The 15,109-nt window shown below is 42.5% G+C and overlaps 1 protein-coding gene across 1 annotated transcript in view; it reads right to left on the reverse strand.

The window, feature by feature from the left end:
- Positions 1 to 14,488, reverse strand: part of LOC138794977 (vertebrate ancient opsin-like) — a 90,606-nt gene extending 76,118 nt beyond the window's left edge. Inside the window, exons 1-2 of the mRNA XM_069973915.1 lie at positions 14,025 to 14,488; positions 2,709 to 3,037 (exon numbers count right to left, since the gene is read on the reverse strand). Of these exons, the coding sequence (XP_069830016.1) occupies positions 2,709 to 3,037; positions 14,025 to 14,382 (687 nt within the window). The 5' untranslated portion in view covers positions 14,383 to 14,488. The remainder of the gene's footprint in view (positions 1 to 2,708; positions 3,038 to 14,024) is intronic.
- Positions 14,489 to 15,109: the final 621 nt, after the last annotated feature.

Here is a 15,109-nt window from a genome sequence, read left to right on the forward strand (position 1 = left end):
GTCAGAGCAGCCTTATATTCAACTATGGTATGTGTGGTATCTTCTAACAACCCCCTATATAGTTTACTAGTGTGAAAGGTCACTGCTTTTTCAATCAACTTTGTATAAATCAATAGCGCAAAAAAAAAGAACCCTTGTAATATACCCTATCTGAAAAAAATGCCCTTTTGTCCTCTTATCACAATTTTTTCCCCCATATGTTTCCCATATTATAGTGCTATAGTTGTGAAATAACAATGGTATACAAGGCTGCTATGCCCATCACCCTTCATTACAAACAAATATACTACATAGTGCCTACGTAGCAATACCACCCATTCCCTAAGTAAAGTGACAAGATGCACCATCTATAGATTGTCTGCTCAATAAAACAAATACACATAAACATAGCATAGGCTTTTACATATACTGCAGCAGTGCACAGGGGGAGTGAGACACCTAGTGGCTGCAGTGGAGAATGCAGCTAAAATCACACCTGAACCAACTAGTTTTACCTGGTTGTGTAAAGACAAGAGAACCAGTAGTAGTGGGACACTACAATTGTAGTAACAGCTACCTGCAGGACTGATAGCTGAGAGGTAAACAGCAATTCATGCAGTACTCTGCATCACTGCTCAGTGCCTACACAGACAGGAATCCCTGCTACTGTATATACATCCTGTAGCACACTACACTGATAGCATAGTCCTGTAGTAAACCTAAGACACTCATGCCAGATGGCACACTCAGAACCCTCCCTGTGGGCACACGTGCATTTGCACATACACCTGTCAGCATCTCCCTCATATGTGTCTAGGTTTTTAGGAAGACAAAGGGCTACATTTTCTTTTATAAATTTATGTATTGTATTGTAATTTTTTGTGTAAAAAAGTAGCATATATCTGCACAAAGCTCATCTTCTATACAGCGCACCCACTACTTTTGAAAAAAAAAAAAAAAAAAGTAGCTTTGCTGTTAAAGGGGTGGGTGCATTTAGTATAATAAACACTAGTACCTCATATTTACTATAGCCCAAATCTATGCCAGCTAGTAGCTATTATACATTTCAACATGTAACGTCTGGGCAGTGGCTGAAGCACCAGATTTATTAGGAGGCTTACAGAATACTACAGTGAAAACATTTATACAGTTTCCTGTGTTCTGGGCCCACTCCTGGTTTTGGCAATATACTGACCAAATCCTGTGTGAGAACATAGAGAACATAGCTTCACATGGAGGAAGGACAAATCACACAAACAGATCCAAATGCAAGATACTGGCAGAACAAAGGTCTCTCATACAGGAATCAGCCAGAGGGTAACCCTTAGCGTTGAGAAGGTCAACAGACTTGATAGCTGTAGCCAGTTAAATAAGTGAAAGATGGATCAGAACCATGAAGTGTTTGTTAGTAAAAACCATCAACAGTGGCGACGTGGCCAGGATTTCATAGTTCATGCCATGTGAACAATCCACAAGTTTTTCTTGTCCTTTGATCTCATACAATAGAGTGAAACATAAGGAATTACAGACTCCTACAGGCCTTTATTAGATAGAAGCCAGACAACATATTTCTGAAGATGATTCAGACATTTTGATAAACTAACCAACAGGAAAAGGTTTTCCTGGCTCTCGGGTTTTTGGAGTATTTTTTTTAGAATATGATATTAGGAATTCTAGGTAAACAACATTGACCCTGGAGTTGCCTCTCTCAGTTTAGTGTTTTTTGTTTCAACATGTTTTTTTCACACGTTTAAGACTCTAAAAGGACTTTTATCCTGGCCTATGTGTATGCAAAATGAGACTTTTTCTGTCCTCCAGAGAATCTAAGGTGTCATAGATCATCTTAGCAGCAAAAAAGTGCTTAGGTAGTCCTTGATATTAATGAGGACTAGCTGCCTCTGCCCACTAGCGGCTGATTGGTAGTTGTCTATCTATAATGTGTCTATATAATGTGTATAGGCAAACAGTTGTCTGGCCGCTTCCTGGTATCTGACGCCGCCCCAGATGCTACGTCTCAGGGCCGCTCAGCCACTCGGTGAAGGAGGCGGGATCCGTTTGAAGTCCGCTCGGATCCCGCCTCCTTCACTGAGTGGCTGAGCTGCCCTGAGACGTAGCGTCTCAGGCGGCGCCAGACACCAGGAAGCGGCCGGGAACCGGGCACCGGAGAGCCGTGATGCGGGACCCGCCGATGGAACCGGGGAGGTAAATGGACATCTTTTATTTCAGCCACCTCCTCCCCGGTCCCCCCCAAAAAGTGCCCCCATGCTGGAGCACCCCTTTAAGGCACTGAAACTGAGCGGCAGAATCCACTTGAAGTCTCCACGCCCATTCCATAGTGGGAACATACCCTAATAGACTGTTCTGTTCAGCTCCCTAAATTTGAGACAGCATAAAATCTAGTGACAGATTCTCTTTATTGTGTCCCCTTCCTTGTTCTACTGCTGTTTTTTTTTCCTTTCTGATCACATAGCACCTTGAAAAGCCAGTGCAGCAGTAACCTATTCTTCCTCTACAAGCCAACTATCATATTGTGCTATAAATCCTCCCCCTAGAGTGTCAGTCTGCTCAGTTCAGTTTACTGAATGGAATAGCAGAGAGGAGTAAGTGCTGGTTTTAGAATACATCATTGGGTGTAGCCACTGTGTATGTCTAAAGCAAACAAAAATAAAAATTATAACATTAATATTGTAGTAGTAAGCACCCCATTAGTCTGCCATAATTTTCCATACCTGTTTGATGGCAATCAGAAGTCTTCCATAGCAGTACACAATCATGAAGAAAGGCAGAGCCAGGCAGAAAACAAAAAGGCACACAATGTAAGATGTGTTTATGGCATCACGTGAGTGCCAGTTCACTGAACAAGTAGTACCAGGCCCTTCTGGACCATAGCTGCTCCATCCAAAAAGTGGAGGCAGAGTCCAGAACAGTGAGTAAGACCAAGAAACCAGGATTCCCAGCCAAGCCTTCTTGTAGTTTGTCACATCTGCTTCTGTGCACCTAAGCATGGTACAGTATCTCTCATATGACAACACAGCCAGAGATACCAAAGATACAGTCCCTAGAGGGGAAGAGAGGCAGATAAATACTTATTATATATTAGGCACATAGAATACATTATGCAGCACATACAGAGATTTTAAACTAAGAAGTATTTCCATCTAAACAAACATAGTTAGAGTGACAATGTCCCCCCCCCCCCTTTTTGCATTATGACTTCTTTACACAGGTGTAATGGGTAAATTTAGCAGTTAAGGTAAGAAAGCCGCTTAATTTACCCATTACACCTGTGTAGAGAAGTCATAATGCAAAAAGAGGGTGACAGGGTCACTTTAAAGCTGCTTTTAAACCTTCCTTATTTACAATGATTACCACCCATAAGCATAAACTTGGTTGTTTCATGATGATAAAGCTCATTCGAATCATGTTTTATGTATGTATTACTGATGTATGTCACCAACGCTTCAAAAAAATGTATCAGTGTATATTACAATGTGTCTCCAGCGGGCCTGTTGACTTTAATTTGCCTAACATACTCTAACACTCAGTCAATTTCTTGTATGCACTGTATACTTTTTCTGTGTAGGACTGAAAGCCTAGTAGACCAAACTTTTGAGTCCTTAACAAATATAGTATACATGAGAGGAACATAGTCACTGTTAAGGCCCTATTACATGAAGCAATTATCGTCCTTATTCGCCCGATAATCGCTAAGTGTGATAGAAGACAACGTTCAGCCAATATGCACATGTTGTTTTTCAACCTGTTGAAACGTCAACAACGAGGATAGCAGTGATATGCTCCCGTCCCTTCTAGGAATAGGAGTGGCGGCAACAAACCGCTGCTATCTTTTACGGGCTGGCCGGATGATCTAGCGATCATATTGGTTATCACCATCTTCTCAAAATCAGTTTCTTAGGCACAGATGATATTGTTGCTATGTTATTGAAAAAAAAATTGCTAACAAAAGTCCCTTTTACGAAAAACATTGGCATTGACTTAGTGATCCTAGGCTGGTGCAACTGCTCATCCCTGAAAATTCAATCCATGAAGAATTATAGAAAGACGCATTTACATGGGACAAGAATCGTTACAATTAATTAGTTTTTAAGACAAGTGTAATAGTAATTGTACAACATCAATGCACGATAAAAGAAAAAAAAAATCAATAAAACTCCGCAATCCTAGAAGTTATACTGTGCAATACAATAGTCTGTCTATATGGATGGGAAATTATATAAAAAATAGCAGAAGTGGTGACAGGGACTCCTATATTATAAGCTACAGCTTGGTGAAGCAGTGACATGAAAGTTATGACTTACATGAAAGATATATATAACAGCAATAGATATACTGTATGAAAAAATAAGAATCAATGTCAAAGAAGTTATTTGATGGCATTGCTATAACGCTGCAGTCAGCAAGTTGCCTAAGCTCTAACAGACATCAGTGATGCTAAACTGTAAAGGGTTAATTTGAGCCATGAAATACAAACTGAAATGATGCTTGGAATGTTCTAGTATAACTGTTAAAGCTTAGTCATTCCATATAAATATCCCTATAACACTTTCAGGTTCTGTTCAAACTGGTGCCATCATACCCCTACCCCCCTTTTGTGGATGCCCACACTGATGCTTCCCTCTCATCTCTCACTGTGTATGTCCACTGTAATGCAGTGTAATTTCTCTCCTTCCGTTATCTTTGCAGCAGCAGCAGTGGTTCAGTCCTTAATGTATCCCCTGCTGTGCTATTGTTTCCTTCATTTTTGCTCACATAGCATCTGGCAAAGTGAGCACATCAGTAACCCATTCTCCCCCACAAGCCATTTTAAGAAGTGTACTGTAATTCAACCCAGCACAATGCAGCCTGTTCAATGCACTTTCTTGAGTAATATGTCATGGCATAGCAGAAAGGACTATGTGCTGTGCTGTGAATGGTCAGAGAGATATGGTAAAGAAAGTCCTGTATGTGTACTACTGGGCATAAACAACAGCTCTGATCCTGCTCACTGAAATGTAGAGACTGGGAAATAGCTGTGCTCCATGGAGGGAGGTCTCAGGGGCTTAATTGTATAAGCACTAAATACACTGTTAAGGGTTAATGTTACCAAACCAGGCAGTTTTTAAAAATAATCATTTGTAACAAACAGCGACTGAGGCACTTGGGACAAAAGTGAGGACTATTGGATACTTTGGTGTCATTTATAATAAGGCCATGACAGCTATGATGGGTCTGTTTCCAAATGGATTCCAATGGAATCTAATGGACGGTATTGATTTTTTAATGGGTTATGTCAAGTTTACATCAAGGTTCTGGCATTATGCATACTGTACTATTTGTCATATGTCCGGAAACCTTTTAATCATTTAGTTACATAATTAAATCAACTTGTACAACAGACATGGAAGGCTGCAGTGACCGACACTTAGTGTCCTGAAATAATAATAATAATAATAATAATAATAATAATAATAATAATAATAATAATAATAAATGGAAAAAGTGCTTGCTGTATATGAATCCGGCCTACAGCCTCATTCAGTTGTTTGTAAGCAGTTGCTCTCTAGCATACAGTACATATCAAGGCTGCAAGGTCCAGACAATGTTCAGAACCCTGAATTCAGACAATCATTCATCTACAAAACTTAGATCATCAGGTCAGAAAAGAGGTAGCATAATCTGCAGAGAAGTTCTTTATCTTCAGTCACTTTCTTTTCTATGTATTCAAGTACTGGTACAAAAGATATCCTAGGAAGAGCCGGTAGGTTATGCTAAAGGGGTACTCTGGAGAAAAAAATTGTAAATCACCTGACAGTCTGACACAGTGCTCTCTGCTGACATCTCTGTCCGTGACAGGACTTGTCCAGTGTTGCAGCAAATTCCCAAAGAAAACCTCTCCTGCTCTGGACAGTTCCTGTCTCGGACAGAGGTAGCAGCAGAGAGTACTTTGTCAGACTGGAAAGAAAACAACATTTTCTGCAGGACATACAGCAGCTGATAAGTATGGGGAAACTTGAGATTTTTAAATAGAAGTAAATTACAAATCTATATAACTTTCTGAAACCAGTTAATTTAAAAGAAAAAGATTTTTGTTGGGTTATCTCTCTCACACCCTTGGTCTCCACTTTTGAGGGGTTCCACTGGTGTTTTAGTAAGTAATGGTTGTGCCAAGCTCTACCAAACTTACATATAGTTCCGTTTGAATCACATGGCTACAGATATAATTAACTCATGGTGACGTGTACTACATGCATCCTTCATTTTGCTGCACCAGTAACTACCCTGTTTTTCTGAAAATAAGACCTAGTAGAGGTTTTGTTGAATTGTTAAATATAACCGTCCAAAGTAAGACCCAGCAAATTTTTTGTTTGGAAGCATGCCCGCCAAACAGAACACCAGGGCATTCAGCTGTGAATCTTTTTAGTTCGCTGCCGTTGTCCCCTACCTTTATTGTCTGTTGCAGAGCCGCTGCATGCAGGACGTGATGAACGTCACCTGACACCAATTCCAATGTTATTTTTCGCGGCCATAACATGTAAATGTGCAGGCAAGGTATCAAGAGGATAGTCGCTTGCCACCATCCCCATTGTCTCCTACCGCCAGATGTAGAGCTGCACACAGTCCACCATTATCCCATCACCTACTGCCAGTGGCGGATTAAATGTACCCTGGGCCCCGGGCTGTCCACCTAACCTGGGCCCCCCCCGGTCCATCAACAACCGACGCCTGTGTACCTGTCAAAAAGCCTTTTTTCTCTCAGGTTAAGTGGTGGATGAAGTAGGGAAGGAAAGGGGGGTTACTTGGGTTACTAGGAAGAAGTGTGAGTATTACTGCATAGAGCAGTGCTGCACCCCTACCAAATAATGTTCTACTGAATACAGAAATGTAACTTACAGATGACGTCTTCTTTGATCTTAGGCGTCACTTTCCTTTTTCTCTGGCCCGGACCAAGTAATGATTTCTTCCAGCTACAGTTCGTCTCATCAGAACCTGCCAGACAAACATCTAAGGCTCCGCACATTTCCAGCAACTTAAAGAGGACCTGTCACCCCCCGCGCCGGGGTGACAGGCTCCCCACCCCCAGATAGATCCCCTTATACTTACCTCATGTCGCTGAGTCCCGCTGCCGGAGCCGGTCCCGGGACGGAGATATCACGGTGAGAAGCCGGCGCGCGCGCTGTGGAGAGGAGTCCAGCGCCCATAGAGAATGAATGGAGCCGGACTCCTCTCTGCTGCGCGCGCACGGCTCCATTCATTCTCTATGGACGCCGGACCTCTCTCCACAGCGCGCGCGCCGGCTTCTCACCGGGATATCTCCGTCCCGGGACCGGCTCCGGCAGCGGGACTCAGCGACATGAGGTAAGTATAAGGGGATCTATCTGGGGGTGGGGAGCCTGTCACCCCGGCGCAGGGGGTGACAGGTCTCCTTTAATTCCCTGAGTACATATAATGTCCCTGCAGTCCTATGTAAAACCACAGATAACACAGTGATATCTGAGTACATATAATGTAGGAGATGTCCCTGCAGTCCTATGTAACACCACAGATAACACAGTGATATCTCTGAGTACAGATAATGTAATAGCTGTCACCTGCAGTCCTATGTAAAACCACAGATAACACAGTGATATCTGAGTACATATAATGTAGGAGATGTCCCTGCAGTCCTATGTAACACCACAGATAACACAGTGATATCTCTGAGTACAGATAATGTAATAGCTGTCACCTGCAGTCCTATGTAAAACCACAGATAACACAGTGATATCTGAGTACATATAATGTAGGAGATGTCCCTGCAGTCCTATGTAACACCACAGATAACACAGTGATATCTCTGAGTACAGATAATGTAGTAGCAGTCACCTGCAGTCCTATGTAACAGCACAGATAACACAGTAATATCTCTCTGAGTACAGATAATGTAGTAGTCACCTGCAGTCCTATGTAACAGCACAGATAACACAGTAATATCTCTCTGAGTACAGATAATGTAGATGCCACCTGCAGTCCTATGTAACAGCACAGATAACACAGTGGTATCTCTGAGTACAGATAATGTAGTAGATGTCACCTGCAGTCCTATGTAACACCACAGATAACAGTGATATCTCTGAGTACAGATAATGTAGTAGTAGTCACCTGAAGTCCTATGTAACAGCACAGATAACACGGTATCTCTGAGAACAGATAATGTAGTAGTCACCTGCAGTCCTATGTAACACCACAGATAACACAGTGATATCTCTGAGTACAGATAATGTAGTAGATGTAACCTGCAGTCCTATGTAACAGCACAGATAACACAGTGGTATCTCTGAGTACAGATAATGTAGTAGTCACCTGCAGTCCTATGTCACACCACAGATAACACAGTGATATCTCTGAGTACAGATAATGTAGTAGATGTAACCTGCAGTCCCATGTAACAGTACAGATAACAGTGATATCTCTGAGTACAGATAATGTAGTAGTCACCTGCAGTCCTATGTAACACCACAGATAACACAGTGATATCTCTGAGTACAGATAATGTAGTAGATGTAACCTGCAGTCCCATGTAACAGTACAGATAACACAGTGATATCTCTGAGTACAGATAATGTAGTAGTCACCTGCAGTCCTATGTAACACCACATAACACAGTGATATCTCTGAGTACAGATAATGTAGATGCCACCTGCAGTCCTATGTAACAGCATAGATAACACAGCGATATCTCTGAGTACAGATAATGTAGATGCCACCTGCAGTCCTATGTAACAGCACAGATAACACAATGATATCTCTGAGTACAGATAATGGAGTAGTCACCTGCAGTCCTATGTAACACCACAGATAACACAGTGATATCCCTCTGAGTAGATAATGTAGTAGATGTCACCTTCAGTCGTATGTAACAGCACAGATAACACAGTGATATCTCTGAGTACAGATAATGGAGTAGATGTCACCTGTAGTCCTATGTAACACCACAGATAATACAGGGGACAGGGGCACACTATAGGGGACACCCTGCATTATCCCCATAGCCCCCCTGCATTGCATGAACACAAAAGAAAACAAAACAAACCAATATACTCACCTAATCCTGGCCCCGGTCTTCCTCTCTTCTCTCCTCTGCTCTCCAGCCTGTCAGCTGCCGCACGGATCCTCCAGCAGGCCCGAGGACGTCATCACTGGCCTGCTAGAGGATCTGTCTGAGAGAGATGCAGATCCGCACAGGGGGAGAGGAAGCGGCCGCCGTCAGAGGAGATTAGTGAGGTCTGTAGGGAAGGGGAGGTAGAGGGGGCGACGATTACATGGCCAGGGCAGGAGCTGGGCGGTGTCGGGCGCCTCTGGGCACCCCCTTAGCTGCTCCTCTTCAGCATGGGTGGCGGTGCACTGCACGTCAGCTCAGGCTCAGCTGACTTCATGCAGCATCGCCAGACGCCAGCTCCTTCCTCTCAACTGCATCCCACGGCCCGCCCACCTGGAGCAGCGTAAGCACACAGGGGTCAGAGAGCAAAGTGCCGCCCGGGACGGAAGGGGAGTTCCCATAGTTCAGCCAACCAGGCAGGGGATCGGACTATCGGAGATAGGGGGCGGCACCATGGCGGACTCCAGGCACAGCGCGCCACAGCAGAACATTACTCAGGGGCCCATCGGGCCCCCGAAAGTGATGTGCTGCTCTGTAACATCCTAATGTGGGCGGCGCGGCATGGGCCCCCCGGAGCCTCGGGCCCCGGGCGGCCGCCCAAACCGCCCACATTATAATCCGCCTCCGAGCTCCCCCTGGTGGCCAGAATCCACCGTAACACACACTCTGTCCCTGCTGTGCATGTGACCTGTGAATTTTTCTTCATGGAAAGATGGAAAGATAAGAAACACCCTCAAAATAAGACCTAGCGCATCTTTGGGAGCAAAAATGAATATAAGACACTGTCTTATTTTCAGGGAAACATGGTATAACATAGAGAGGGAAGTATTCAGAAAATTATCCCCCCCTTCTCTTCGAAAGTGAAAATGTGAGCAAATGTTATAGTATTAGGATTCATGTATATACTACAAGTCTCTGGTGTCATTGTTACATTCAACAAAATTACCATATTTTACTTTTTAACTTAGAACAGATAAAGTTTACTCCTAAAAAGTGGAGCCCCCCCTCAGGATCTCAGTATGACCTGACCTGTAGTGTGACGGCTCTGTGCACGCTTCAGTGAGAAAATTCTTTAATACATTCTAAAACAGACAAGCTGTTAGAACTAAGAATACATATTATCAATGAAGCAGAGAAGAATCAGAGCGCTTAGTGACAGTGAATACAAACTAATCCTAGTATCAGCTTCTAATAGCCTCCCTCTGTTCTGTATTAATAAGATACACAAGCATTGACCTATTAAAGAAATGACTTATAATCTAAGGCTGTGAAAATGTCCAATAGGATTCTGGTCATTTATTTACACCTAGTTGCCTTTATTCCCTTTGATGAGGGCATTAATGATGGCCCTAGTCTATGGAATCCCCCTTTCTCTACCAACTTTATTTTCTGCCATGTTCACTTTAAAGCAGAAGTCCAGCGAAATTTTTATTAAAGTATTGTATTGTCCCCCAAAAGTTATACAAATCACCAATATACACTTATTATGGGAAATGCTTATAAAGTGTTTTTTTCCCCTGCACTTACTACTGCATCAAGGCTTCACTTCCTGGATAACATGGTGATGTCACGACCCGACTCCCAGAGCTGTGCGGGCTGTGGCTGCTGGAGAGGATGATGGCAGAGGGATGCTCAGTGTCCCTCCAGTGCCCTGTGTCTCTCAGTGTCCCCCTGCCATCATCCTCTCCAGCAGTCACAGCCCGCACAGCTCTGGGAGTCGGGTCGTGACATCACCATGTTGTCCAGGAAGTGAAGCCTTGATGCAGTAGTAAGTGCAGGATAAAAAGCACTTTATAAGCATTTCCCATAACAAGTGTATATTGGTGATTTGTATAACTTTTGGGGGGCATCACAATACTTTAATTTAAAAATTCCGCTTGACTTCTCCTTTAAGGCTATGTTTGCACAATGTAATACAGCGGCTGTAGTTACTACGACCATTGTATTCAGTAGCAAACTATGGCCGCTGTATTACATGATCATTGAACACAATATAAAGTACGGCAGGAAGCCGTACTTTACATTATAAGCACAACAATTTTCTACAGCCGCTGTTCGCAGAACTACAGCCGTAAAAAATAGAAATGTTCATTATTTTCTGTGGCCGCAGTTCAACAACGGCCATAGTGTATACTGTGTGTATAAACTACGGCTGTTATTGCTTTGAAATTAATGCAAACTTCTTGATTTAATTACCAATGAACATTCTTTTCACTAAAAAGAATGACTGTTGTTAATTACATTAATACGTTGTGTAAACATGGCCTAAATCCAATAATCTCAAACACATTCACTTCATTTTCTTACTTTCTATATACACTCACAAGTTCCAGGTACAGTGGTACCTCGGTTCTCGAACTTAATTGGTTCCGGAAGGCAGTTTGAGAACCAAGCAGTGTCTTCCCATAGGAAATAATGTAAATGTGTTTAATTGGTTCCAGCAGCCACCAATAATTACCTACAGTACCCATATATTACATTGATAAGTGCTCAGTATAATCACTACTGTACAGGACAGAACAGCACTATACTGTACAGGACATTACAGAACAGCACTATACTGTACAGGACATTATACACAAGAAACATTCAACAAAACCAGCAATTATAGTACAGTAGTCACCGACTCCTCACTCATCCTTTACTGTATAGAGCACCCCCATCCCAGCACTGTAATAGATGGGAGATGGTGGTGCACTGACTGTACTACTACTGTTGTACTGTATATGCACTCCAGCAGTCTTAAACAGTACAGGATGGGAGATGGTGGTGCACTGACTGTACTACTACTGTACTGTATATGCACTCCAGCAGTCTTATACAGTACTGTACAGGATGGGAGATGGTGCCCTGACTGTACTACTACTGTACTGTATATGTACTCCAGCAGTCTTATACAGTACAGGATGGGAGATGATGGTGCACTGACTGTACTACTACTATACTGTATATGCTCTCCAGCAGTCTTATACAGTACAGGATGGGAGATGGTGGTGCACTGACTGTACTACTACTGTACTGTATATACACTCCAGCAATCTTATACAGTACTGTACAGGATGGGAGATGGCAGTGCACTGACTGTACTATTACTGTACTGTATATGCACTCCAGCAGTCTTATACAGTACAGGATGGGAGATGGTGGTGCATTGACTGTACTACTACTGTACTGTATATGTACTCCTGTAATCTTATACAGTACTGTACTGTATGTGAAGCCTCACCAGTACTAAACTCACCAGGTACAACCCACCATCCACACCCGCAAAAGCGTTCAGATACCGAGTACTTCAAGACTGGGTGCCTGAAAAGTGTTTGAGAACCAAGCAAGAGTTTGAGAACCAAAGCAAACTTTTCTTGAAAATGCAGTTTGAGTTCAAAGCAGTTTGAGAATCGAGAAGAACCGAGGTACCACTGTACTTAGAAAAGTTTTGAAACTTTAGACAGTCCTTATTTCTACAGAACCCACTATTTCCTGCCAGCCACAGGCTATGTGCTACAAACTGAACTATGGGTACATAATGAGAGTTGTAGTTCTGTCACAGGCTAGGGAACACTATCAGTGCTACTAAAACATGGCCACTTTCTTCCAGAAACAGCACCACTCATCTCCAGTTCAGGTGTAGTTTGCAATTAAGCTCCATTCACTTCAATGAAACTGAGTTGCAAAACCTGCGCCCAAACAGGAGTCAAGAGTGATGCTCTCTCTGGAAGAAAGTGACCATGTATTTGTAGTGCTTTAAAACCTCCAGATTTCCTGCCATGAATCAGCAGTCTCCAGGCAGCTAATTGAATCTCACACCTCTTAGCACTGCCTGCTTCTACACTCTCTGCTGATTTATTCTCACATGCTCACACTGTGGTCCTACCAAACCCATACATCTAACCAGTGCTATGCATCCTGCAGAAAATACAATCTCCTTATAGCTGGCTTTTTACACATTATATAAGAATCTGGTACTTTTATATTATTTGTCCTTAGTGCTGTTTATGTTTCCAAAATATTTATAATATAATATTTACATTTTATATGTATAACAAATCATGTAACAAGTTCTGCAGCCATCCCACTCACCTGTGCTAATATAGTCCCCATTCCTTGTTATGGGCCTACACTTTACTATTAGAGATGAGCGAACCTGGAGCATGCTCGAGTTGATCTGAACCCGAACTTTCGGCATTTGATTAGCGGTGGCTGCTGAAGTTGGATAAAGCCCTAAGGCTATGTGGAAAACATGGATATAGTTATTGGCTGTATCCATGTTTTCCAGACAACCTTAGAGCTTTATCCAAGTTCAGCAGCCACCGCTAATCAAATACCGAATGTTCGGGTTTGGATGGACTCGAACCCGAACCCAGTTCGCTCATCTCTATTTACTGTCCATGTGGGGGCCTGCACTGTACAACTATACAAGTCATAAGAAAAAAGTCCTGGTATGCAGAATAACACAGGTGACACGTGGGCTGCTATGGGTTGGCAATATGCAAAGCAAGCCCTCTGCACACATCTTGGCATGACATTAAACTTGTGAAAACTTTTAACTTTTACATTTACGTTTTAGCATTTTGCAAGATATATACTTTTACTTATAAATGTTTCAGTACATCATACTATGTAGCGGTCATGTACACTAGAATAGAACTAAAAAAAAAAAATATTGGGATGCTCATGGGTAATTTAAATATTAAAAAAAAAATTAATAAAAGAATAACAAAGGGTTAATGCATCACAAATAAAAGACAAATCGATAACAAACTTTTTCTGCTTTGCGGCAAATGTAGCCTTGGCTTTTATTTATAAATCGCTGACAACATTGTAGGTTTGCCTTGAAAGACGTAAGAACATTGACAGCTCAGCAATGCACAACATAATAATTATTCTACAGAGAATAGAAAAGGAAACTTACCAAAAAGTGTATTGATAAATCCATACCAAATGCAGCCAGCCTTCCCAATGAGCCAGCGTCCCTGTGTACTGGCTGCAAAGCTGAATGGAGTGCCTAGGATGCAGACCATCAAGTCACTCAGGGAGATGTTCATCAAGAGCATGTTAATGGGTGAACGCAGGACCTTGTAGTGGCAGAAAAGGACAAGGACCAATAAGTTATTCAAGAAGCCCAAACTTCCAATGATTCCAAGGGACACGGCTACCAGCAGGTGGCCAGTTGGGGATAAGTTTGCCTGATCTGTTCCATAGTGATGGCTACTTCTGCAGGTGACACTGCTGCTGTTACTGCAGCTGGGACTGAAACTAGGAAAAGCCATGTATACTGTGGCAGGAGCATGCAGTGCAATATAAACACCAGCCTCTCATATAGATTCCACTTTTTTTTCTATGAGGGATTTTGTAAGAGTTTTGTGATCTAAGGGGTTAAAGGCATCTGTGTGAGAGTACACAGTGCCTGCAAAGCTCCACCATGTGGCCATTTGGCAGTTGGATCAGCTCTGTCTTTTTATGTGTGCTGGATTTAAAGGGGGTGTGGAAAGCACCTCTCAGGGGGGCTGCCACTCAGCAGTGGGGGCTGCGCTCACACCAGCATTAATGGCTGAGAGCAGAGAATCAGCTGCACAAGGCTGGAAAATCCTTCCTGGACTCCGCCGCTTTATAGACACAATGCAGAGAATTTACTCACTTGTCTACATAACATTTAGTAAAAGTGATTTATGGCTCCAAACTACAATAAAATGCTGAATGCACATAATAATAAAGCAAGACATATAATGCTGCATGCTGACATCACCTGAAATATCATGCACACACACTGAGAGAGATTTACATTTTTGTTATCGTATTGACGCTATGAGCCTAGATGGTGACCCACATTATATGTGATACGCCATAATAGCTTATATAGGGAATTATTATTTATACAACAGTCTCTTTTTCTCTCTTAGTTTTTCCTTTTTTGTCTCTCTTCCATCTTTCCTAGTTTTCTTAGTTTTTACCCTCTCCCTCTTAGTTTTCCTTTCTCTTTATTTTTTTCTCTCACTT

This window comes from Dendropsophus ebraccatus, chromosome 6 (genome assembly GCF_027789765.1).
Source record: "Dendropsophus ebraccatus isolate aDenEbr1 chromosome 6, aDenEbr1.pat, whole genome shotgun sequence".
NCBI classification, from domain to species: Eukaryota; Metazoa; Chordata; class Amphibia; order Anura; family Hylidae; genus Dendropsophus; species Dendropsophus ebraccatus.